The sequence below is a fragment of the Prionailurus viverrinus genome, chromosome A1 (assembly GCF_022837055.1).
Source record: "Prionailurus viverrinus isolate Anna chromosome A1, UM_Priviv_1.0, whole genome shotgun sequence".
Lineage (NCBI taxonomy): Eukaryota > Metazoa > Chordata > Mammalia > Carnivora > Felidae > Prionailurus > Prionailurus viverrinus.
The window spans coordinates 178,979,507-179,003,134 of record NC_062561.1 but is presented as its reverse complement, the minus strand read 5'-3'; the positions used below and the strand labels follow the sequence as shown (position 1 = coordinate 179,003,134).

The 23,628-nt window shown below is 44.1% G+C and overlaps 1 protein-coding gene across 6 annotated transcripts in view; it reads left to right on the top strand.

Moving 5' to 3' along the window:
- The window catches only part of RANBP17 (RAN binding protein 17), a 339,120-nt gene extending 316,178 nt beyond the window's left edge, over positions 1–22,942 (top strand). For 4 of the 6 annotated variants that reach the window (XM_047842084.1, XM_047841836.1, XM_047841964.1 and 1 more), the window contains 3 exons: positions 18,285–18,383; positions 20,268–20,395; positions 22,227–22,942. In XM_047842084.1, the coding sequence (XP_047698040.1) occupies positions 18,285–18,383; positions 20,268–20,395; positions 22,227–22,323 (324 nt within the window). In that variant the 3' untranslated portion in view covers positions 22,324–22,942. Of the gene's footprint in view, positions 1–18,284; positions 18,384–20,267; positions 20,396–22,226 lie in introns of those variants that run through there. The other 2 variants (XM_047842001.1, XR_007148529.1) reach the window with 2 other exon arrangements.
- Positions 22,943–23,628: the final 686 nt, after the last annotated feature.

Here is a 23,628-nt window from a genome sequence, read left to right as displayed (position 1 = left end):
TCCTTGAGAAGGTCAGAGTCTAACAGTATAACTGTCTCATGACGTTCGTCTGTGTCTTTTCTCTAATGTCTTGGAGGTAGCTCTTGAGGTTCATTCTAACCTGATTTTTCTAGGACAGACTCAATATGGCAGCTGTGAAATGAAGGTGGGGAAGCAACAAGTGCTTTATATCCGTCCCCCATACCCGATGCATCTCTAGGCTTCATCCTGACTCTCACTACTGACTCATCAGCATAGAGTGCCAGTTCTCATCCCTTTCTGGTTACAAACAGCTTCTCTTTTCCAAAGGAAGCTTCTACTACTACTATGACTGGGTACCGTTAGCTGTTCTTAAGGGCTTCTTACATTGGTGAGTCTCAAACCAATACCTTTGAGCATCGCTCTCCCTATCCTTTCCATTCTACAGAGTTTCACAAACTAAGGCCCTACAGAGCCACACAGAGAACTTGAATGAGGTAGACAGGAAAGAAACCAAAGTTGTGTACACATCCCTGCCTAACAGGGGCAGCCTCCACATAGTCCCAGCTTATTCTTGCCCTGTAAGAAAGTAGGACCCAGTGTTGCCAGCTATACAGAGATTACCCACCCCCACCCAAAGAGAACCAGAAATCCAGGGTTTTTTTCATGTTGGCCACTGATTGAAAATTTTTAAAAAAACAAGAAAATAAAAACACTCTGCAGGCCAGCACTGGATGTCTGGTTACCGGTTTTCCACCAATGTTTTATGTAATCCTAGAGAATTTCGGAACGGAGATCGTGCAAAGCATGATTCCCGGTCTTTCTCACAGTCATCCCATGTGGCACTGCTGATGTTTTGATAATTTTTGGAGCATACTTTTTTGAGTAGTTGTTTAAAAAGGATGCTGTTATTTTGCTCATATATTTGATTCTGTACGTAAGTCTCTACTCAGACTTAAAGAGGGCATTTATTTACTTTTAGGTTGTGTCTTTGCATACAGAATGGATGCAATAAACAGCCAATGAAACTCAGTTAACATCTCCCAAACATTTTTTTTTATTTTCATAATAACCATATTTGTCTGAGGCAAGAATTAAAGTTCAGTTTGGTCAAGTATATGCGTGTGTGTGTGTGTGTGTGTGTGTGTGTGTGCACGCGCGCATGCACGCACGCTTGTGTGTACACACGCAGTCTAATTACTAAGGATCAAATAGAAATATCTGAGAGGACCAGGACTGGACAAAAGTGTCTAGATAACAGCCATATAATAAAAGTCCACAAGGAAAAAATAAAATAAAATAAAATAAAATAAAATAAAATAAAATAAAATAAAATAAAATAAAATAAAATAAAATCCCACAAGGGAGTAAAACTCTTAAGAGTGATGAATTTGTGACCACAACTCCTAAAGATCAGTTTAGAAAATTAAAGTACAGGGGCGCCTGGGTGGCTCAGTCGGTTGAGCATCCGACTTCGGCTCAGGTCATGATCTCACAGCTCATGTTTTTTTTTAAATGGCATCTGTGATATCATCTTTAGAAGGATGATTCTAGTCCACATTTTGTGCCATATACCCTATCTTTGCCATTTTGCTATAATTTTTGTTATGGAAATATTTGTCAAATGACAATTTCAACTATAACCCCCCAAATAGTATTTTAAGACCAATCAGTTCATATAAAAACCTATTCTTGATTTATGAATCATCAAATTATGATCAGAACTGTCATACCTGTCTTTAACAGAGTACCTTTTCTTCCCCAGAGATCACATCCAGCTTGATGCATGTCTCAGCATCTAGCAGAGCCTGACCCTTGTGACAGTCAATGAACGTCTGCAAAACCAACCCCCAAAAGTTAATTTTCAGAATTACAATCTGCAGGCGGTGACTTTATGTTTCAAATCCAGCATAGTCATAGATCACTACATAATCAAACAAAATGGTAGGGCTGAGATAAGAGTATACCATTATATACTGTATAATAATCCTGCTGGAATGCCACAAGAAAATTTCATTCTACACATGGGTGAAGAAAGGAATAAGCACTTCACATATTGTTCCGAACAGCTAACGGAACAGAGAAGGGTTGGGTTTGCTTTTTTTTTTTTTTTCACTAGGACATGTGTTTTTTTTTACCTCTAAGCACAGTTTAAAGATGTAATCCATTGATAGCATAACTTGCCTTATTAATTGAAAGGGATGGAATCCACCAGATGTAGCCCAAACCAGCAGAGAGTTGGGTGACTAAGCAACAGCAAAGACACCATATTGAGTGAGCCAGAATTCAGTCTCCAAGTCATTTATTTCAACCAGTGACAATACATTTAAACTCCTGTGCCTCAGCAGTGATTGATGGTTTAATATCATATATAATTTTTTTAATGAAGGAAAAACCATTTAAATATGTTACCATTTGCACTGGTATTCTCCTATGTACATAACTGCATTTAATCATTATGGGGATTGTTTTTATACTTGTGTAATTTGTATCCAAGAAATAACTGTCAAAGCCATCTCACGCTGTTGCTGGAAATGGTACAGTGTGCTTCATACTTGAATAGATTCATTCTTCCCTGCACATAATTAAGAGTGTTGGAGCTTTTTCCCTGCCACCACATAGGAATTCCATGTTTACATTTCTGAGAATGAAAAATTAGCCACAATGTGCTTTTTCAAGTTCCCATTTTCTGGCGCTATGATATTTAAGTACCTTAGTTCTGTACCAGTGTATGATTTGAAGAGTTTGATTTTAAGACTTTTAATATTAAAATACATAATAAAATTTTATTATCTAATTACAAGAGGGTTTAGCCTCTTATTAAAGTTGCTAAATCAGGCCTAGATTAGCATCATAATAACACAGTTTGACATGGAATACTCAAAAGTCAAGTTCGAAGGAAGGGACGGTTTTTTTGTTGTTGTTTTAGGGGGTTTTCTCCTGCACCCATCCCTTGCACAATATAACAAGGATGAAATGCATGTATGGAAACAAACAAGGAGCAATTTGGGACGCTGGAGAAGGAGTGGAGGTGTCAGCCTAGGACGGTACCCTTAGGCAAGGCAGCTGGTATATGTAGCCTTTTGTTTATCTGCTACTGGTTTATGTAGCCTTTAGGCCGGCACCAGAAACAATCACTCCTACAGGGTCAGCTGCTGGTCAGAAGCAAAGTAAGAAAAGATTTTGCGTTCAAACGCGCAGCCATAATTTCTGTACAGCTGGCACCTGCTACTGGTGCACAGCATGAAGGTGAAAGGTCAAAGAGGCAGTTGTTCAAAACTCAAGAATGGCTTAAAGGGACTTGTAGATTAATCTGCTTTATTAACTTCTGTATATTAGATAACTATTGCTGTGAATGACAGTACATCTTTTTTAATAAGTCGCATCTCTTTCTCTTTTAAATTAGCTTTTGAGTAATGAATATTAAATAGAAAGCATTTCAGGGGTAATTAAATGAAAACAGAATGATGTCATTTTACAATTATATTTGTATGTTTATAGAATAGGGAAAGTATAATGTTTTCCAAAGAGCTAAAAAAAAAAAGAAAAAGAAAAAGAAAAAGAGCCAGCTCTTCATAAAGAAGAACTTGAAATAAATAAGTCACATGCCCATTAGCCTTTGTGTTTAAACTAAAATATATGATGTAGTTTGTGACTTAGCATGAAGTCACTGGGTGCTGGTGGCTTGATTTGGCATTCCCAGGGGCTCCAAGTATTTTCTTTATGAATTAAAGTGACTGCAATCTGTCACCGTTCTTTTATCTACAGTTTAGCACAGTCAGTTTTGCTATTAGTCTGCAGCAAACATTCTCAGAATAGCAAAGGAGTTGTACAAAATGAACAACGGCCATACCTTTTCCTTCACACTCATGTAAAACAGAAAACATTTTATATGGGGAAAAAATGCAGTTTTACACAGATTGAGCCCAATAATAATCAGTCATGCTTTATAACAGTCTCTCACCCAATATGGTAAATGGCAAGCAAGATGGTTTTTAGCCTCTCCGTTAATGATGATCGGCATAATTGGCTATCGTTGTAAATTAAGAATAAAAGTTCACTAAATGTATCCTTTTTTAAAGCCTCTGCAAGGAATATTACTAATGTACAGATTAAATACTGACACCACCTCTGGGAAAGTATCTCACAATGTGTGTTCTAAAGAGATGATTTTGTCTGCTCTCAGAAGTTCTGTAGATGAAACCTCCCTTTTTATGTGAACACAGCCCAAGTAGCAGCATTTACCCATATTTCACACACTCAAGTCATTTAGGAATAGCACTCCCAAGTTGTAACACAAGTCAGTCTTTATACACTAAGCCATGTTTCTGTGACATGTGAAATGACACTGAGACAATCTTCCTGTGTCACACCCAAGCCAGCCCGGGGCTCACCAGAAGGATCCTAAACTTGTATGATATCACAAAGAAGCTGATGATCTTGACCAGAAAAGATTTGAGTTGGAAGTGTTTCCTTATCATACCACTCCAAAGTGAAAGAATTTCCACACCTCCTTCTTAAAGATCTAGATTTTTCCCCCCCATCCTATAATAGAAGGCTTATTTCCTGCAGGGTCACTAGGACCTAAGAGGTCACTAGGGAAGAGCGACCTCAGATGATGATGATGATGATGATGAATGACTATGGTGAAAAAGAAGTAGAAATAATTATCATATGCTGGGCTCTGTGCTAAGTACTTAAATATATATAAATATATTTATATATTTATATAATTTGTATTTATATTTATAAAGTTTCACTACTTTGTGAGGTAGATACTCTTTTCTACATTTTATAATCAAAGTATTTTAATTGCAGCTTTAAGAAGTCAGGGAGCTTACTTGGTATCATACAGCTAATAAGTAGCAGAACCTTGTGCTCTTAACAACATTACTTTTAAATGACCTAGAGACAGGATTGGTGGAGCTGGAGGGTGCAAAGGCGGGCTGGGGTGGGGTGGGGGGGCACAACATTCATTCAGCTATAAATCCCTAAGCCAAGGGCCCTTCCTTTGAAAATTGATGAGATAAGAAGCAAGTACTTGACCCAGGTTGGCTCAGTGAGTCCTCTTCCCCAGACTTAGAAACTCCCGTGGATTTAGAGGATGTTGGTCAGCCTCTGGTCTTCACTTGACGTGAAGACTTGAAAAACCAAGAGCCATTCTCTGCTATGTGCTCAGAGAAGTAGCCAGTTCACAGCAAGAGAAAAAAGCAGCAACATGCTGGGAGGATCTCAAAGGAGATCAGCAGCCCCAGAGAGAGGCTAAGAAAGATTGCACCAGCCTTCCCGGCTGTGGTTCCCAGCTGTTGAGAGGCCTGCCCGCAGTGTCTAGTCTGGGGGTCCTCAGGCCACCCCTTTTAGGTCTGAGTTTTGTCTATAGTAGTTGCTGTCCTCACAGCCAAAAGATTCTTGACTCACAGAAGTGTGAGGACAAAGTGAACCAATGAGTATAGACTCACCTAACACAGAGAAGGTATTCAATAAATAGGGAAAATTTGAAAAACAATATACAGGTACCAGTTAACTTTTTTATCTCCCTAAGGAGAGCATATACCTGCTGTTCATGTATACAAATGTGAAAAACATCCTTTCCAGGAAATCCCAAGGCCGTGACTTCAGCCAGATTACCTGGGTCTTTCTGGTCCCACACTCGTGTTCTGCCTGTCTTAGAGTTCGTGTGACACACATTCTCAAGATCACAAACCCTCACTGGCCTGGGTGGGGGCACGGTGTGAATGTGGATCTGATTCTTGGCCCCAAACAGACTTTTCCTCACTTACTCTTCCTGTGTACTCCAGGCATCGTCTTGCAACAGCAGGAATGAAAAGAAACTCCAGGACCCTTTCCATTTATATGTCTTAACACCTAAAGCCTCTTCTGAATCTCACAGCAACTCTGGTGGGAGGGTAGGGCCAATATGGTTTATTTTCTTAACTTGGGAAAACGAGTACATCAACAAGTGAAATCCACAGTGCCCATATGGGACAAGAATGCAGAGGTTCAGAGAGGCGAAATAATTTGCCCAACATCACCCAGCCAGTAAATAGCAATACCTAGAATGTAATAACTAAGGCTTTGTTGTCTCTGGATCTGACAGTTTTTATGTTATCAGGGCCTCCCAGGGCCTTCACCTACTCTTCTTTCCTGGCATTTCTCCCACCTGTATTTCCCCAAGTGGCATTGTGAATGGTATGAGAAGCTCTTTGAGATTCTTGAAGGAACGGCACTGTATAAAGTGAGGGTCAACTTGATGATGGTGTGATTTATTGATTTTACAGTTATTACTGGTTTTTCACCTACTTGAACGGTTAATAATGTGTGTGCTAGAGATGTGAACTGAACTTTTGTATTCATTTTCTGTCTTAACTGTTGGAAAGTTTTTAACTAGCAGCAACCACTTGGTGAGGCTATGAGCTCATGTAGTATGTTAAAGAAAGCTTCTTATTTGATTACAATCTGATTTCTGCTGGCAGAACAAGGTAAAAGTTCCTTAATCCTCTGACCTGTCATGAGTTACTGCTACTTTGTCTGCTTTGCAACCAAAAAGAACTTCTGCATGTTAATTCTTTATCCCTTGTCATGCTTAGGGATAAAGCATGCATGCTTTATCCCATGCATAGGGATAAAGCAAAGACTTGACGAAATGCTGTCCTCCTTCAGAGCTGTCTAATTGCACATTCTGTATTCGTTGAGGATTTTCTGCTTTACAGCAATCAGAGCAGACAGACTGTGCAGTCAGCGTACCTGGCTTTGAATACCAGTGATGCTACTTGGCAAAGTTACCTTACCTCTTCAGAGATACCAGCAACTCAGCCAGGGCAATTCTGCACCTTGCTGGAGCTGGCCCCCAGGATCAGGTAGTTGAACTAGTCCCTCCTGTGGTCTCATGCCCAGACTCCCCAAGACTGTAGCCAAGACTCCTTGCCTTAGCTCTTTCCCATTCTGTCACTCCTCAGCCTACCCCATAACTTGGAACATCACTACTGTGGAAAAGAGGAACATTCAGTGCATACTTAGTTGAGGTCATGTGAATACGGCATGTAAAGTAAACTGCTAAGAAGGAGTGATGGGAAGTGCAAGGCCTGGAGGGAACTCTCTTAGGCCCCAGAGAGAACCACCAGAAAGAAAATCCTATGCAAGAGCTGTGTTAATGCCCATCCTTAATGTGGCATCTAGTTTTAGATAGGACAAAGAAGTTCACTCGGGAAACTAAAAGCGTCAATTAGAGTTAAGTGCATGATGACCCTTTCTCAGAGACCCTTGAAGATTGGAAGGAAACAACTTGATGGGTGGGCAATAAGAGATTGATAAATACTTAGGCTCCATGAGTTTCTTTTTTTTTTTTTTTAATTTTTTTTTCAACGTTTATTTATTTTTAAGACAGAGAGAGACAGCATGAACGGGGGAGGGGCAGAGAGAGAGGGAGACACAGAATCGGAAGCAGGCTCCAGGCTCTGAGCCATCAGCCCAGAGCCTGACGCGGGGCTCGAACTCACGGACCGCGAGATCGTGACCTGGCTGAAGTCGGATGCTTAACCGACTGCGCCACCCAGGTGCCCCAAGTTTCTTAAGGCCACAAGGACCACATTTCAATTCTGTGCCACCGTGCTGTGCCTGGCACATAGTAGGAGCTCAGTAATTCTTTGAGCATTCATCGAATAAGCATGAGAAATGAAGAGGGAGAGAAGAAGGAAGGAGAAGCCCCTAGCAGGGCACCTGACACATAGTAGGCACTTAACACACGTGTCGCCTGTGTGCGCCCAGCACGTAATGAGAGCTGCTAGTAGAATATTAGTGACTTGAAACGTGTGCAGACGAGAGAAAGCTAGTAGACATCAAGCGGGGCTCATGGCCCTCCAGAGGCCTGGCCTGTTTTGGAGTTTGCACTTTAAGGAAGAAGGTCTGCCCTCAGCAAATGTTGGGTTCTTATCCCTCAGAAGGAACAAATCCTCCCTCCCCAACCCCGTCTCTTTCCCGAGCCCCCTGTGTTACAGAAGGGCTGGAAACAAATTGACAGAAACCTGGAGGAAAGAACTCAAGTGATTTAGGAGAATGGAAGGGCTGGCTTATGGGGCCAGATTAAAGAAGCTAAATATGTATAGCCTGCCTAAGTGACAACTAAATGGGGCATTTGATAAGTCTATAAATACTTGGAAGATGTAAATGCCAAGGAGGAAAGGGAATTACTTAGCATGGCACAATGGAGTATTGGCATAATGGGATATTATTAAGAAAGGGAAAATGAAGGTTGAACATCAATAAAAAGCTTCCTGACAAAGAGAACCATTCCTGACAAGGGACACTATTAAGTTATGTGCTGTGGGCCAAGGGAAGTAATGGCAACGCCATTTCTCAGGGTACTGGCAACAGAGCCAGCAAACAAGGAGCCAGGCTCTGTCCTCACTGAGGTGCAGAACCCAAGCAGGTAACCTTCCATGTCTGTGCTCTCCCAATCCCAGGACAGGAACAGAGATGCATTTTATTGGGGGAAGTCGGATGGCCCAGGCCTCCTACGGGTTCAGACCGTCCGGTGAACAGCTACACCAGCTTTGCCCTTCTCCTGTGTCACTGCCAGATTCATTCAACTTCAGTGGCACCCCATTTCCTGCAAGATAAGACCCATGTGCTCTAGCACACATTACTAGGCCCTTCACAAGATCTGGCCCCGGCTACCTGATCATCCTCCTCTGCCACCACCAGCCCCCTCACACCCTCTCCAGTCCCACAGAACTGCTCGCCATCCCCCCAAATACTTCTCCAGACTTTTGTACCTGCTCGCCCTTCTGCCAACCTGACTGCCTGTCAGACTTTGCTTATTCTCTACGACAGCTCCCTCCGCACGTCACCTGTGCAGACTTCCTTGCCTGTCCCCCACCCCGAGGCAGAGTAAGTCAGCCTCCTCTGGTCTCTTAGAGCCTCCCGTGCAAGCTTCTGTGGCACTTGCTATGCTGTGTTGTCATGCTGTGTGTCTCGTTCCCTACTTGATTGTGAGCTCTTCGAGGGCTGGGACTGTGCCTTGTTCATCTGTATGTCCGCAGGGTGTGACACAGAGCCTGGCACAAAGTAGGTGGTTGGTAAATGTCTGAATAAGTTAAGGAACGAGGTGCTATCCCTATCATTCTTTAGGCTTCCTATGTAATTATTAGGACAAAAGAGCTTCCAAATCTCAGTAACATCTTTGAATCATCCCCTTGGCCTCCCGGCCAGCACTCTATGCCATTTAGATGACTATAAATAAAAACCCTCAAATCTGAAAGGCAGCATGCTGTCCTCTGTGGTTTCAACATAAACTCTAGACCAATCTTTAATGGAAAATGCTTCTGAGGGCCCTGTGAATGTGCCACAAAAATACTTTTTTTTTCTCTCCACACAAAGTCATTTGAACATAATAAGTAAAATAATCCTCCACTGTTGGTTATGAAGATTTTTAGGTCCATCTAACTAAATCCCTTCAGGAAATCAGGGAGAATGTAGTGACAGATGAGAGGCAGTGAAACATGGAAACTCCTACTGTAAGGATAATATATTTATTATGAAATACAATATTCATTGCACTCTGCTTTGATGACTGCATGAGATGCCCTCGTGCCATTAGGCCTTATGTTGCTCTGTTTTGAAATACAAGATTCATTGGGAAATGTTGTGATGACCGTTCATGCTATTTCCCACTCCCTTCCCTGATTTTGAATGGCCTCAGTTAGAGTCTACTTTATCACCGAATACTTAATATAAACGTGTGTTTGTACTTTTCTCTGTCGTGCGTGTTTATGCACTCTGGTTGGGGTTCATTCCACTGCTCCTTACTTCCCGAGTTCATTGCCGGGCCGTTGGGCTGTGGGACAGCGGCGGCCCCTCCACTGCATTTAGCACTACAGGGACAGTCTAGCCCCCAGGCCCTTCTCCCCACCGGTGGGTCTTGCATTTGAGGCCACGCTCTTAAAGCTCTCACTTTATCTACAGCTTCAGTGGCAGGTTGTGTTTCTTGGAAAGCTGTCATTGCCTGGGAAGAAAATGGGATATGCATTCCAGGGTTCTGACCACTTCTCTCTCTCTCTGCTACCAGCCTTGCTGGGGCCCTTACCATTTCTCCGGACCCATCGTTGCCACGCCTCAGTCTCCCATTGGTCATTGTTCTAGATCCCAGAGCTCAGCATTCTTCAGAAATCCTTTGAAGGCTACCCTTTAGGTACTGGTCCAAACTCACTTCTGCATTTAGCGTGACAGCAAAGGCCTTTTAGAGCCTGGATTCGGCCCAGCCTTCAGCTCCCTGCCCTTGGCTCTGATCCTTTCCATTCAAAAAAGGTCTCTCAGAAGCTTCCCTTGCAGGGGCTGACTGTCCCCTCAAAACATCCCAAGCCCTGTGTGCTTTGTCTTTTCTCCTTCTATGTCCTCTTTCTAATACATTCTTCTTCTCTGGTGATGCTTATATGCATCTTTTTTTTTTAATGATGTGGGGGGGGGGGGTTTAATTTATTTTTTAATGTTTATTCATTTTTGAGAGAGACAGAGAGTGAGCAGGGGAGGGGCAGAGAGAGAGAGGGAGACACGGAATCCGAAGCAGGCTCCAGGCTCTGAGCTGTCAGCACCGAGCCCAACACGGGGCTTGAACTCACAAATCGTGAGATCGTGACCTGAGCCGAAGTCGGACACTTAACCGACTGAGCCACGCAGGCACTGCATCTTTTAAAAATTCAAAATTCATTTTAAGATACGCATCTTTTAAAATTCAAGTTAAATATCACCCACCCTATGAAGATTGACTGGTCTTGGGGCAGAACAGCACGTGTGCCTTTGGGAGTCTCTTTTGAGCTTGTACATGTTTGCTAATTTAGGGGCCACCAGAAGCCAGTATAGGCCATTAGAGGTTCAAGAATCTGGCTGTGTGGCAGTCACTCGGGAATAAAAATCATAAGAAAATGGCTTCGGAGTTGAAGGCTATTCCTCTATGTACAGATTTTCCCAACATTCCCACCCAGAGAAACACAGACGATGTTTTTGACAACTGATGCTTAATTTTTACATCAGATGGAGAAGTGTTCTGTCTGATGCTGGCAAGAGAAGAGTGAGAGTTTCCCAAATAATGCTGAGTGGCAAACCCTACAGCCTTCCAGTGCCCCAGGTTTTCTGGTTTTATTTTAATGCAGCAAGCAGCTTTATGAGATCTGCAGCCACTTGAAATATGATTTACTACTCGTAAAAAGTTTCAAATGGATAATGAAGATTCAAGAATGAGACTCACAGTGTAGTGTAGTCAATTTTGTTGCTCTTGCTCTCCAGTACGTCTCTGCCATTGAAATGAATTATTTATTATAATTTATTTCAACCATGGAAAATAAAACTGTTTTCATTGTGATGTGCACTGTAACGTTCGAAATAGACACATTACATGCAGTACTCTCAATTAATTAATCCTGAAGTTTCGTTCCAACTTTATCTTCTTTCTTATAAGCCAGGAGACTGGCAGGTAATTCTTTCCCGAATAAACTATGATTAAAATGAATGTTTGGAGAACTAGGGGTAATGTTGGTAATGGAGAAAATTGAAACCACAGCAAAACCAGGTTGTGTATTTCCTTAGATTTTACAATGGATGGAAGAGTTTTTCTAATATTCTAGGCCATTTATCACTTGGAGAAAAAAGCGTCTTGTAACTTTCTGTTAAGGAGGGGGTAGAGGCAGAGAGTGCTGTTAGTTTAGATGTGGAAATATGCGCTGCTAATCTGTGACCAAAACCAGCTGAATTAATCAGTCTTGTGGTTCCTTTATTGGTAAAGAGATTTTTTTGCTTTTTTTGCTTTTTTTTTTTTTTTTTTAACTTTGAGCAAAGCTAGCATTGTGAAAAGGCCAAATCGGCAGGACTCCCAAATGAGTTTCCAAAGGAGACTGGGTCACCCATAATTGATTACAATCTTGTTTCTTTAAAAAAGAGGCTCACTGCATCTTGCATTTTGCTTGATTTTTTTTTTCATTTAACGTGTTGAATACTTGCTACTATTATGAGGCTGTAAAGACACAATAAGAACTTAGGAAAGTGTTTAATATGTACACATATTTGACATAACCTAGATGGTGCCGCATAGTTAATCCAGGCAGGAGAAGATATACTTATTTGTCCATTGCTTTCATTTTTTATAACATCCCACTGCTATCACATTGGTAGACAGCAGACGGATAGAACAATTGATTCCTTTTCCCTAAAGATGACTAGTATCTAATTTGAGGAGGATCACATTTCAATATCTGCTGTGCACGTGGCCTCAGGAACAGCACTTGGTAATGACAGCAACTCCCTTACTTCCACAAGCACTGAAAACCTGGAAGCTTTTGCTTCTTTGGCAGTGTTCAGATCCTCCCAGACTCTGGCTCTCCATTCTGGGCACGGGACTCCGGAAAAATTGCTGTGAAGATGGGTGAGAGGTTTTTCTGCTCTTTTGGATCCTGTTGCACTATCCAGGCAGTCCTGGTTTTGCTTTGTGTTTTTGTGTCAGTGTTTTTAGCTAGGGCCAACCTTCCCCCTCCTGTCTCACCGGCCTTCTGAAAGGCCAATTTCGTGTACCAAGAGCTTCCTGAGACTCAGAAGCAGCTCTTCGGTTTGTTATTATGGGTTGTTCCTCAGACATCACCAACTCATTGCATCAAAATCAAGAACAATCTAGCTTGGCCAGGGGTACGGGTAATTTTGTATTCTACTCCTCTTCCCATTAAGGCCCCTAACCTAACAGATTAAGTCACCTCTTGGGCACAGCTCTGACCATCCTTGCTTTGTCTTCCTCCCCCGCCCCATTTAGATCAGGGCACAGGGAGACTTCATCTTTGGCCTCTCACCTGTCCTCTGGCTGTCCTTCCTTTGTCAAACCAAAGCCTCCTTCTCAGGCCCTCTTTGCACCACCTTTCAGACAGGACAGATTACTCTTGTGCCATCCCCATTTTCCATTTCCCTGATCAAGAGGCAGCAAAGTTGCAGCATAACGAAAATGTGTGTGACCCTGAGAAAAAGAGGCGGGGATAGAGAGGGAAGAGCTGGACCTCCCTAACTATATTGAGGATTTGATCCCCGCAGTATCAGGGCTCATAGCGTTACTCGGGTTCAGTTTTTGTCTCTCTGATACAGGTGGGGAGCAAGAGGCAGGGTTAGAATGTTTTCATCTATTTCTTAGAACTCTGTGGAATAGTGTTTAGTTGTATTATTCAGTAGGCTCTAAGAACATGAACAGTGAAAAGTGTTCACCTTGTAGGGAACATTGTAACTCAAAAGAAATTAGCTTAATTTACTAATGTTTTCAATGATGTTAATGTAAATTACCATGTACGTGGTACTTTTGGTGGGAGGGAAATGGTTATTTTTAGAAAAACGTTCAATGGAGCATTTTCCAGAGACAATCTATTAATTATGTCTAGTGTTGTTCATCTTGAGAGTCTGCAAATATGTTAACCACATTTATAAAAGCTGTAGGTAGGAGGCAGGAAGATCTGCAGACTCTCCAGGAATTGCTGCCCTGGATCCTCATTGTGGGGATTCCAGCAGCTGCCTGACTCTTCAGCAGGTGGCAGGGTGGCTGAACAGAGGAGATGCGTGCGGGCAGCCTGTCCGGGAGGCTCGCTGATGGTGCCAGACTGAGCCATGCCCAGAAGCGAGCCTCTCCTCCCACACCGTCCGTTCCCTGGCAGTCTGCAGCAGGGGCCAGACACAGTGCCCCCACCACCACTGCTGGCGGTCTTGGTCCTCACACGCAGCCCCAGAGTGGCAGGTGGCAGGCTGGCGTGGTGGTGATGAAGGCACGGCCTCTGGACTTGGGCAGACCTGTGCACGTATCTCAGTTCTGCCTCACCTCCTGATAGCTGGTAGCCTGATGCCTTGAGCAAGTTACTTACTCAGGACCTCAGATCCTTAGTCTATGAAGTGAGGATAATGCCTACTTCAAGGTTACCTGAGGGTTAGAGACAGCGTATACACGTGCTGAACAGAGTGCTGAGCTCTCCGTAAACAGTAACTGTTAGTACCTTTGGGCAGTGAGAAGACTCATCCAGCACAGCTTCTTGGGTGCAAGTGCTTGTTGGTGGAGAAGACAGTGGGTCAGCCTTCAGCCTTTGTAACCCGGAAGCCCCCCCACTGAGGGCTTTCCCTGGGAGCTGCTGGCTCGAGGGACACCAGGGACTTAGAAGAGTTCTCAGGCTCTGAGCACAAAGGCCAGATCCTTGGAAACAAACAGTGTATTGGTTTAGATATTTATCCATTTCAGATTTTAGCCAGAGATTGAGGCCAGAACTCTGTGTTTTATACAATCCTCTTTCGGTTCTTTAGCTCCTTATACGCTCTTGATAGTTGATTTCATCCTTTCTCATTCATTTATTCGCATATTCATTCTTTCATTCAGTAGCTGTTTCCTAAGCCTCTGGTGTGTGCTAGATGCCATGCTGGTCACTGGGGACACAGAGAACAGCCCCCGCCACCGCCCCATGGTCCCTGCACCCAGGAGTTTACAGACAAGTCTCACTACCAGTCATAACCCCACACTCACTCCGGCCATGTGACCCCAGCCATCCCGCTCTACCAGCTTCTAGATCCACTGGGCCTCCAATTTCTTTAGAGTACATACTCACCATCTAGCAGCAAAGCATTCAACACAAACCACATCTTTGCTTATTCTGCATCAGCAGGAGACAGAACAGGAAGCATCTGAAGTGAGAGCATGGAGTTACCACCTTGTGGTAGGGAGAGTGCGACCCAGCATTTTCGGGTCGCAAAGTCCACTTGGCTTGGGGCTTGTGCCCAAAGCATCTTAGGGTGGGAACATAGGAGAGTTGCTGAGGAGTGAACAGAGATCCAGATGACACAACATTACTTTGGGTTTTTTTGTTTGTTTTTAATTTGTTTTAATGTTTTGGTTTTTTTGTTTGTTTTTGTTGTTTTATTTTGTTTTTTTGAGACACAGACAGAGAGCAAGCGGGAGAGGGGCAGAGAGAGAGAGGGAGACAGAATCCAAAGCAGGCTCCAGGCTCTGAGTTGTTAGCACAGAGCCCAACGTGGGGCTCAAACCCACGAACTGTGAGATCATGACCTCAGCTGAAGTCGGACGCTTAACCGACTGAGCCACTCAGGCGCCCCAACATTAGTTTGTTTTTTCTTTCCAGGTCAGATATTTGTAGTAGCTTTGTATTTTTTGGAAGATTACAAGTTTTCAGAACAGCAGAAACACTGTCATTCAAACTCCATGCTAATACATGTGCCAGACCAAATAGGGCTGCTTTTTGGACTGTTTCCTATGGTAGGTTATTTTTTTATTGCAACTCTTAGTAAATTTAGATAATTGCGAGGAGACTGTAATCTCATGGATCTGGACATAATCAAGACATGAAATGGGGTTCTTCCTTGAACCGTGAAATTCTACTGGATCACACCAAAGAGGGAAACCATAGTTGCAGTAAAGGAACACTGGTAATTATTGAGTGCCTACTATGTGGCAAACACAGAACAAAATGTTTGATATAGACGAAGGAAATCAGTCCTCAAAGCAGCCCTTCAGAGTAGTTGCTGTAATCCCTCATTTTATAGGTAAGGAAATAAAGGCTCAGAGAAGTGAAATGACTTGCCCAACATCCTAGGTTAGGTAAGGAGCAGGGCCAGATTTGGCCTCATTTCTGACTGGCTCCAAAGCCTGTCCCTACCATACGATGTTGGTTTTGTTTCATTGAGAGAAATTTCCTACAAGCTCACGTCAATGCCTGTGGGAAGACAGAAGGGGAAGGAGTAAGTGCTGAAGCAATGGGGAGTATGGTTTTTCTAAGTGGACCAAGCCACACAGCTCCCCTTCCCAAATGGCTGCTCCCCTGGTTGGGTGTATTAGCTGCTTGGGATAATACAGTGGATAATGTATGTGTTGGACACGGGCCCTGAAAAATGCAGCCTTGGTTGGACATATCTAAAATGGCCATTCCAGCCATCCTGTAACAGTATGGGAAGTGAGCAGAAGTTGGGGGAGTAGAGGCCCCGCTCACAGCACCACTAAATCCTGTGGTGCTTTGCGACTCTGCGCAGGCTGAGGTGGGCTGGGGCAGAGTTGCCAAGGGCTCTCTCCTTTCAGTCTTCGTCTGTTCGTGTCATTAACCAGAGAGCCTTCCACGAGAGATTTTGCAGTACCTGGATCAGGATTCTGTACTTAAGCATTTTACCCAGTATTCTCCCATATGGGGAGAGGGAGAGCTTATGCAAAGGAATTTGCCACATTGCTTGAGCTGTGTCCCCTGTACCCTCTAGGATTATTGGAAAGAAGAAAAAAAAAAAAGAATTCTGGAAACGAGCTGCCGTGTCAATACCACTTGAGCAGATTTGCTCACTAATTCCCATTTTTCTGGAAGAGTAAAACATTTTTTTCAAAAATCAGACACTTTAGCCAACTTTATTTTTAGAAAAGTATTTTATTCAAACATCTCCTTACTTATTACAGACATAAATACATGCATTCAGACAAATGAATCCACAGGAGAACTGTATAAAGTAATTGGCACATCGCTTCAGGATGCTTTGTCAGTTACTAGAGGAGTTTGGTGCTTCTAACTTTAATCTTTTCCATTAAAATATCCATTCTGCCTTCAGATTCTGAAGCCCATAATATTTTAGACTGTCTCCATAGATCTGTTAGTTTTGCTTGTCAATTTAATTTGTGGCTGTATGACTTTGGGTCGCTTGTTAGATTGTACATGAAAACATGTAATCTGCAAACGATGTTCACCACGTCGGGCTTTAAGACCTGCCTCTCCCCAGAGAGACTGGACATACAATAAATATGGAATTGGCAGATTTCATTTGCAACCAGCCTAACTGTTAGGATGATGATGATATATGGGGTAGCAAATGTTTAGAGCTACAAAGATGCTCATTACTGTTGTTATCACATACCTTAAATGTTTATGGCACTTTCTACTCTTTGCAACACTTTCTATTTCTACCATCTCATTTGATTCTCAGAACTTTCTTGTGCTGGATTATTATTTCCCTCTTTATGGCTAATGCAAGTGACACAGAGAGAGGGAGAGGTTCCATAACTGGCCTGAGATCACAGGGCAAATTGGATTGCAGCAGTGCAGCAACGAAAGCAGACGTCACTGAAGCCCAGTCAAGGGTCACGTGGGGTAGCCTTTGCCACGTAATTGCCATTTCCCCCTGTGCTCTTTGTGGGACAGGGGCTCTGAAGCTGCAGAAACAGAAGGACTAGAGGTGGGCGGTAAAGAGTCCAAGGCAAGGAAAGTGTGCCATCAGCTCCACATAGGTGAACGCAGCTTGCTTCACGGCCACTTGCCCAGACTATTGCGGCAGCCCCATCCCCGGGCTTCCTTCTGTCCTGTCACCTGCAAAAGTACACGTTCTGCATGTCCCCAGAGGGATCTTGCTTAAGTGCAAATCTGAGCGTGTCTCTCCTTTGCCGCAAACCCACCACTGGCTCCCACTTCATCCGGATGAAGTCCAAGCTCCTCAGCATGGTCTGCCAGCCTGACCCTGGGGTCTTGCTTCTGGCCCCCGTCTCTTTTCTCCTGCCACACTCAGTTCACTCCTAGCCTCCTCTTTTGCTGCCCTCTCTGCCTAGAATGCATTTATGATGCGCCCCCTAAACTGTACCTTCTCTGTGGAACCTTCCCTGACTTCTCAGAGACCCAGAAGCATCCGTCCCTCTGCTGGTAGCCCATTGCACTTGGCCGAGCCTGATTTCTGGCTATCTCTCTGCTCTGTGCTCTGCCCCAGGAAGCTTCTACCTCCTCAGGGCAGAGGTTGCGGTAGATGCCTGTTCTCTTTAGGTGTCTTGCAGACTTTGAACTTAAGAGGATGGATGGGTATGTACATGTAAAAGTGAAGGGAGTAAGTGAATTAGGGAAGACCAAATGAGCCTGAGCCAGTAGGAAACGGGATATTACGAGGTCACATGGAATGTATCCCATTTCTCCCTCCCTCTGAGAGATGTTGCCCCTTCATAACTTGACCTGTGGTGAAATGAGAGGCAGAAAGGAGGGTGAGCTGGGCTTTTACCTGGCGATTTAGCATGGAGGACAGCATACCAGGGTTGGGAGGCAGAGACTGATCCTCTTAGCCTCGTAACCTCTGACTTCTGCCCACTCAGAAGGTTCTCACCAAAGCTTTTGGTGGTGGGAACTCTTATCAGGGAGCTGGCCAAGAGTTCCTACATGCAGCATTATAGGCTCACAGAGTCAAAGCTCTTGGTCCAGGAAGAGCCCTCATGGCTGTTGGCAAAATGTAGGGGTAGAAGGTAAGCACAATAAAGACCTGGGACTGGGGGGACCTCTGGGCCAGGGTCTTCATATGACTCTGTCTTCTAGATGATGTCTGTCCTCATGAACACCATTGTCTTTGAAGACTGTCGGAACCAGTGGTCAGTATCCAGGCCTCTCCTGGGGCTCATCCTGCTAAACGAGAAGGTGAGTGTGATCGCAGGAAGGTCCATGGGAGGGGTTCACTGTGGGGAGGGAGTAGCTGTGCGCCAGGCCAAGCTGTGACAAGAACAGAAGGAACAACGGAGCTTGAGCTGGGACCTCAAGCCACCCCAGGCAAGGCCATGTTCCCCCAGCAGGCCCTTCCCCAAAGATCTTCATCAGGTAAGTGGAGGCCTCAAGACCAGCTCTCCTGGAACCCAGCACTCCCCACGCATTGGCAGGTGGTTTGCTCAGTATTCTTCAAGCTCAGCCTCACTCCCCTCTTCTGTTTCCAGGGGAATTCTGAGCTACGACTCTCCTGCTTCTTGCTTGGCTCCCTCTTATATTTGGGATCCCCAGTGCCCTGCACTGTAGTGGCCCTCAGGGACTCACCGCAGAGCCAGCACCCTTCACCTGGGAGCACGAGTCTCCAGCTTGTTAAATGTACTCACCACCCTGGGCTGCTTCCCAGGCCCTCCAGCTTCCTCTCGAACCCACCCCTGTCTCCCCAGCAGTCAGTAGGAACAGTACATTACTGCTCAGGAGAATGAATTGTCTATACAATAAGATAGTACTGGGGAGAAAGACAGTGAGATTAGAGGCAGCCGCATACATTAAAATTCAAACTGAAATCCCAGCCTTGGAAGGAAACTAATAGAAGAAGAAAATATATCAAAAAGAGAAGAGCTGTCTCATCATTCACCTGTGCCGAAGTATCCAATTTTAGCCACATTCAATAGCACTGTCATTCATCTTCCCTTGGTGTTATTGTGATTTAAATCCAAGCTCTATAAAAGAGAGCAGTTCTTTTAAAATGATTGAGAGGGAATAAGGGCAAATTCAGTGTTTAGAAAAAGCTTATGACATCACAATATTATACTTTACTGATGGAGGCAATATTTCACGGTTTGGGATGAAAAACTAATAATTTTCTATTTGGTGTGAGTCACTGCATCATTATAAAAGGGAAAAATAAGTAGTTTTGTGCATTCCCAATCTTGTTCAAGAAGACATTGTGGTTTAAGTGTAATGCCTCTGATATATAGTATTTAAGTATTAGTCTGACTACATATTAATTACATGTGTTTTTGATGTGGGCCGTTTTAATGTATGATGGAAATTAAATATCATGCTGTTTGGGCTTGGAAGGATAAACACATGACTGACAAAATGTTGTCTTTGTGCCAAAATTAAGCTGTTTCCAATGATTAGAATCTGTGTGTAAGCACGAGAGCTTGTGTTTGTGTAAAAGCCAGCGGACCCCAGGAGAGGAGAAGGGGTTGTGTAGTTCTTTGTGACCAGGTATGACAGGTGGATTTCCTAGTTCAGGAATGCGCTCCCAGAGCTATGCAAGCCCCTTTAGCACCCTGCCTCAACAGAGCAGATCCAGCCTAACCCAGGGGACAGGGACTTGGGACAAAGTCTGGGGTTGTTTGAGAAGTGATTCACTAAAGCCCAGATGATGATGCAGCCTGAGGGGGGATACCTGGGCCTTTTCCTCCAGTCACCCCAAGTTCTCCCTGTTAAGTTCTTTGCCTCAGCCTGAAAGGCCCTTCCTCTTTCCTTTCAGCCTTTCTGTGATGAGTGGAGAGGAGAGTCAGGAAGACCTTCACATGCTCGGTCCCCCACAGAGGACCTAAATTGTTCAGTAACCATAGAATAATTATAGCAAGAAATTTTTATGAGAAGGGACAATACAGTTTATACCTAGCAATGTATCTACTGCCTTGGTTTTCTCTGAAGGCTTAAAGTTCAAAGTGGGGCCTGGACCAGAGCTTCCCTGAGAGTCAGGAGCACTAAGCAGATGGAGCAGGTAGAACTCCTCCCCCACAGCTCTCTCGGGGCCCAGGTTTGAAGTCAGGGCCCTGAGGTTGTTCCGTCTCCCCACAGTATTTCAGCGAACTGAGGGCAAGCCTGATCAACAGCCAGCCTCTCCCCAAGCAGGAGGTCCTGGCCCAGTGCTTCAGGAACCTGATGGAAGGCGTGGAACAGAGCCTGTCCACCAAGAACAGAGACAGGTAAGCACTGTGCAGTAAGCCCAACATCTCTGGCTTGTGGAAATGAACTGGGGTTGTGCTTAACACAGCTCACATATAGATGTGACACTTCTGTTACACCTCGTAACCCTAAACACGGTTTATTTCCATCCAGTAAATATTACTAGGTATTTGCTTTTTTTAAAGCACCATGCTAGGCACTATTTAGGGATGCAGAGATGAACAAAATGCGGCCTGTGCCCTTATGCACTTTATAATCCAGCACAAGGTAGGGAAAATAACTCACTGAGAAGGTCAAAAGAAGGAAAGCTCAGATCTGCCATGAGGGACAAGGAAAGCTTCCTGGCATTTGAACAGGCACAAGCTTTGAGGTCAGATAAACTCCAATTTAAATTTTATCCCTGCCCTCTATAGGCTGTGTGGCAGCGAATAAGGCAGTCAACTGCTCTGATCCTCCGTTTTCTCATCCACAAAATTGGTTGTGATATTTAAATGACAGAATGTAGTAAAGCATGGTACCTAGGACATAGGAGCCATGGTAAACATTAGTCCCTTCTTCTGCCTGACCTTTAAGAGTGCCTAGTTTTACAGTTGCCAATGAGATCTAAATGAAAGTAACTGAGACTTATCAGGTATGCCTCCATTGTTCATTTTTTTAGAGCACAAAATTTTACTGAATATCTGTTATGTGCTAGGTATTGAAGATACCAGTGGTGAACTAATTGTTCAAGGTTTTTGCCTCATAGAGCTTCTAGTGGGGGAAACAGATAATAATGAACAATAGAGAAAGAAAATGGTTTTTGGGGGGGAGTGCTGGGGGGGGGGGTGGCCAGAACTGCCTGCACCACCCTTTTTGGCAACATTCAAATGTTTCACCATTTGAAATGCAAATCATCAGTCATTCCAGCAACCACTGCAGCCAGCGTGTGGTGGAGTCCCCAGCCTGGGCTCTGACAATACAAAGCCAAGTGTGACAGACTCTGCAAACACATACCCTTGACTGCTTGTTCCACGCCACAATCCTCTGTCAGGCAGGAGGGCAACCTCTGAGGCCAGCAGAAGAGACTTAATGAATGGGGACACCCCAGGTGCCTCAGGTGGGGGAAGATTGCTTGCCCTGAGGCTTGGGAATTTGAGTATCGATTGTTGAAAATAATGTCAGACAGCCCTCCTGTTCAAGAGAGCACTAGCCAACAAGGACTAGATGCTTTCCATGTACCGTGCACTGTGTTGAGTGCTTACAGGCATTGTCTCAACTGACTCGGTAAATTCTCACTTCACACAATCCCATGAGGTAGCTACTCAAGTTGAACACCAAGACAAGAGGTTAAATGTTCATCCAAGATCACCCAGTTAAGAAGTGGTGGAGCCAGGATTTGAACTCAGGTAATCTAGCCCAGTGCCCCCTCTTTTTGAACCACTAAGCCCGGTTTTCTCATCCACAAAATGAGGATACAAATACCTACCTTTGGGAAGACTTGTGATACTTAAGTGAATCTATATGTAAACTCAACCCAGTGCCTGGCACAAAAGGTTTGATTCTTTCCTTTATATTCCTTACCATCTCTGTGTAATTTGATTTTTTTTTTAATTTTAAATAGTACACCCACAAAATGTACCCCTCAAATGGGTCTGGGTATATATGGTGGTAACCCTTGTTTTCCAGCCGGGGAAGGTGGAGAAGGGGGTGTTGGTGGCCAAAAGTAATGGCTGCACTGGAGGCGGAAGCAGGAGCTCAGCCAGGACCTGGGGCTCTCTCCAAGGTTCTGAGCTCCACAGTGGCTTTATCCTCCAGAGGCTCATATAACTTCCGCCTTGCCACTGCCCTTGGCCTTTCTTCCTCTTTCCACAGGTTCACCCAGAACCTATCCGTCTTCAGAAGAGATGTGTCAGAGGCCCTGCGGACTGATGGCAGCACCGAGCCGTGCAGTCTGGATATGATGAGCTGACCGCCTTCCCTGACCATGTGCCGAGCAGCCTTTACCAAGAGACTCTTGTGGGTCCGGGTCCCAGGACAGCAATGTCGGCTAGCCCAGGAGAATCTATTTTTCAAAACAAACAACAACAAAAGCCCTACCTTTTTATAAGTCTGGCCTAATTATAAGAATTTATAACAGTGCACAAACAATGTAAATTCAGTCTTTACATTGAAAAAAAGCAAAAGATGTGTTTTCAGTCTTTCTAAAAAATAGCATTATCTTTGCTCTTATAAATGCTCCAAAAGGGTGTAGAAACAATATTTAACCAAAGAACTTAATAAACCAGGTTTGAACTTAAGTGTGTGCTAGTTAATGGAACTCTGTTGTAATCAAGGTTGTGAATGTGCTGGAGATGCAACCTTCAACATGGATCCTGAGTTGAGACAAATACCATTTGAACCCATTAAGTTAGTCGTTTCTTATGAGTCTGAAAGCAGCAGCGTTGGGGTCTCAGAGCTGTGGGTATTTAGAACGAGCCTGGGAGCGCTCCGAAGCATCCCACAGGACTGCGCGCAGCCCTCTTGGCCTCAGCAGCATCTGATAAAGTTGAGAGACAGTAACACAATTAAATGACTTACAAATAACGTTTGCTTTTCACTGGCATAAATCTGAAGTGGTTCGGTCTAGAAGAATTAAGCTGTGCAATTACTGCCTGCAGAGATATTCCTTCAGGAGTCAAGCAGCCCCTGCAAGAAGTTCTGGGTGGTGCCGACACCCGGTCTTTCTGCCTCCACTTAACTTGTAGGACAAGCTAAGGTGTCTAATTAAAATATATATCCAAGGGGTGCCTGGGTGGTTCAGTCGGTTGAGTGTCCGACTTCGGCTCAGGTCATGATCTCACGGTCTGTGAGTTCAAGCCCCGAGTCGGGTTCTGCACTGACAGCTTGGAGCCTGGAGCCTGCTTCGAATTCTGTGTCTCCCTCTCTCTCTGCCCCTCCCCCTCTCATGCTCGCTCGCTCTCTGTCAAAAATAAACATTAAAAAAAAATTTTTTAATATATATCCAAGACAGCTTTGCCTTCTTGAGACACCCAAAACAGTTCTGGATTTTCAGAGGATCAGGTTTCCATCCGTCCACAAAACCTCTTATTACTGTAGGGATTGCAGCTTAACCCAAACCCAGGACATGAAGGAGGCCTTCCCAGTTTGTGATAGACTGTAACTAGGCTATTAATTTGAGCTTGCCACTGTCTTATGGCTTTTGTATGTCACTGCCCTGTCTACACGGTTCAGGCTTGTAATAAATATCGTGCCCTTTATTTCTAATAAGACATGA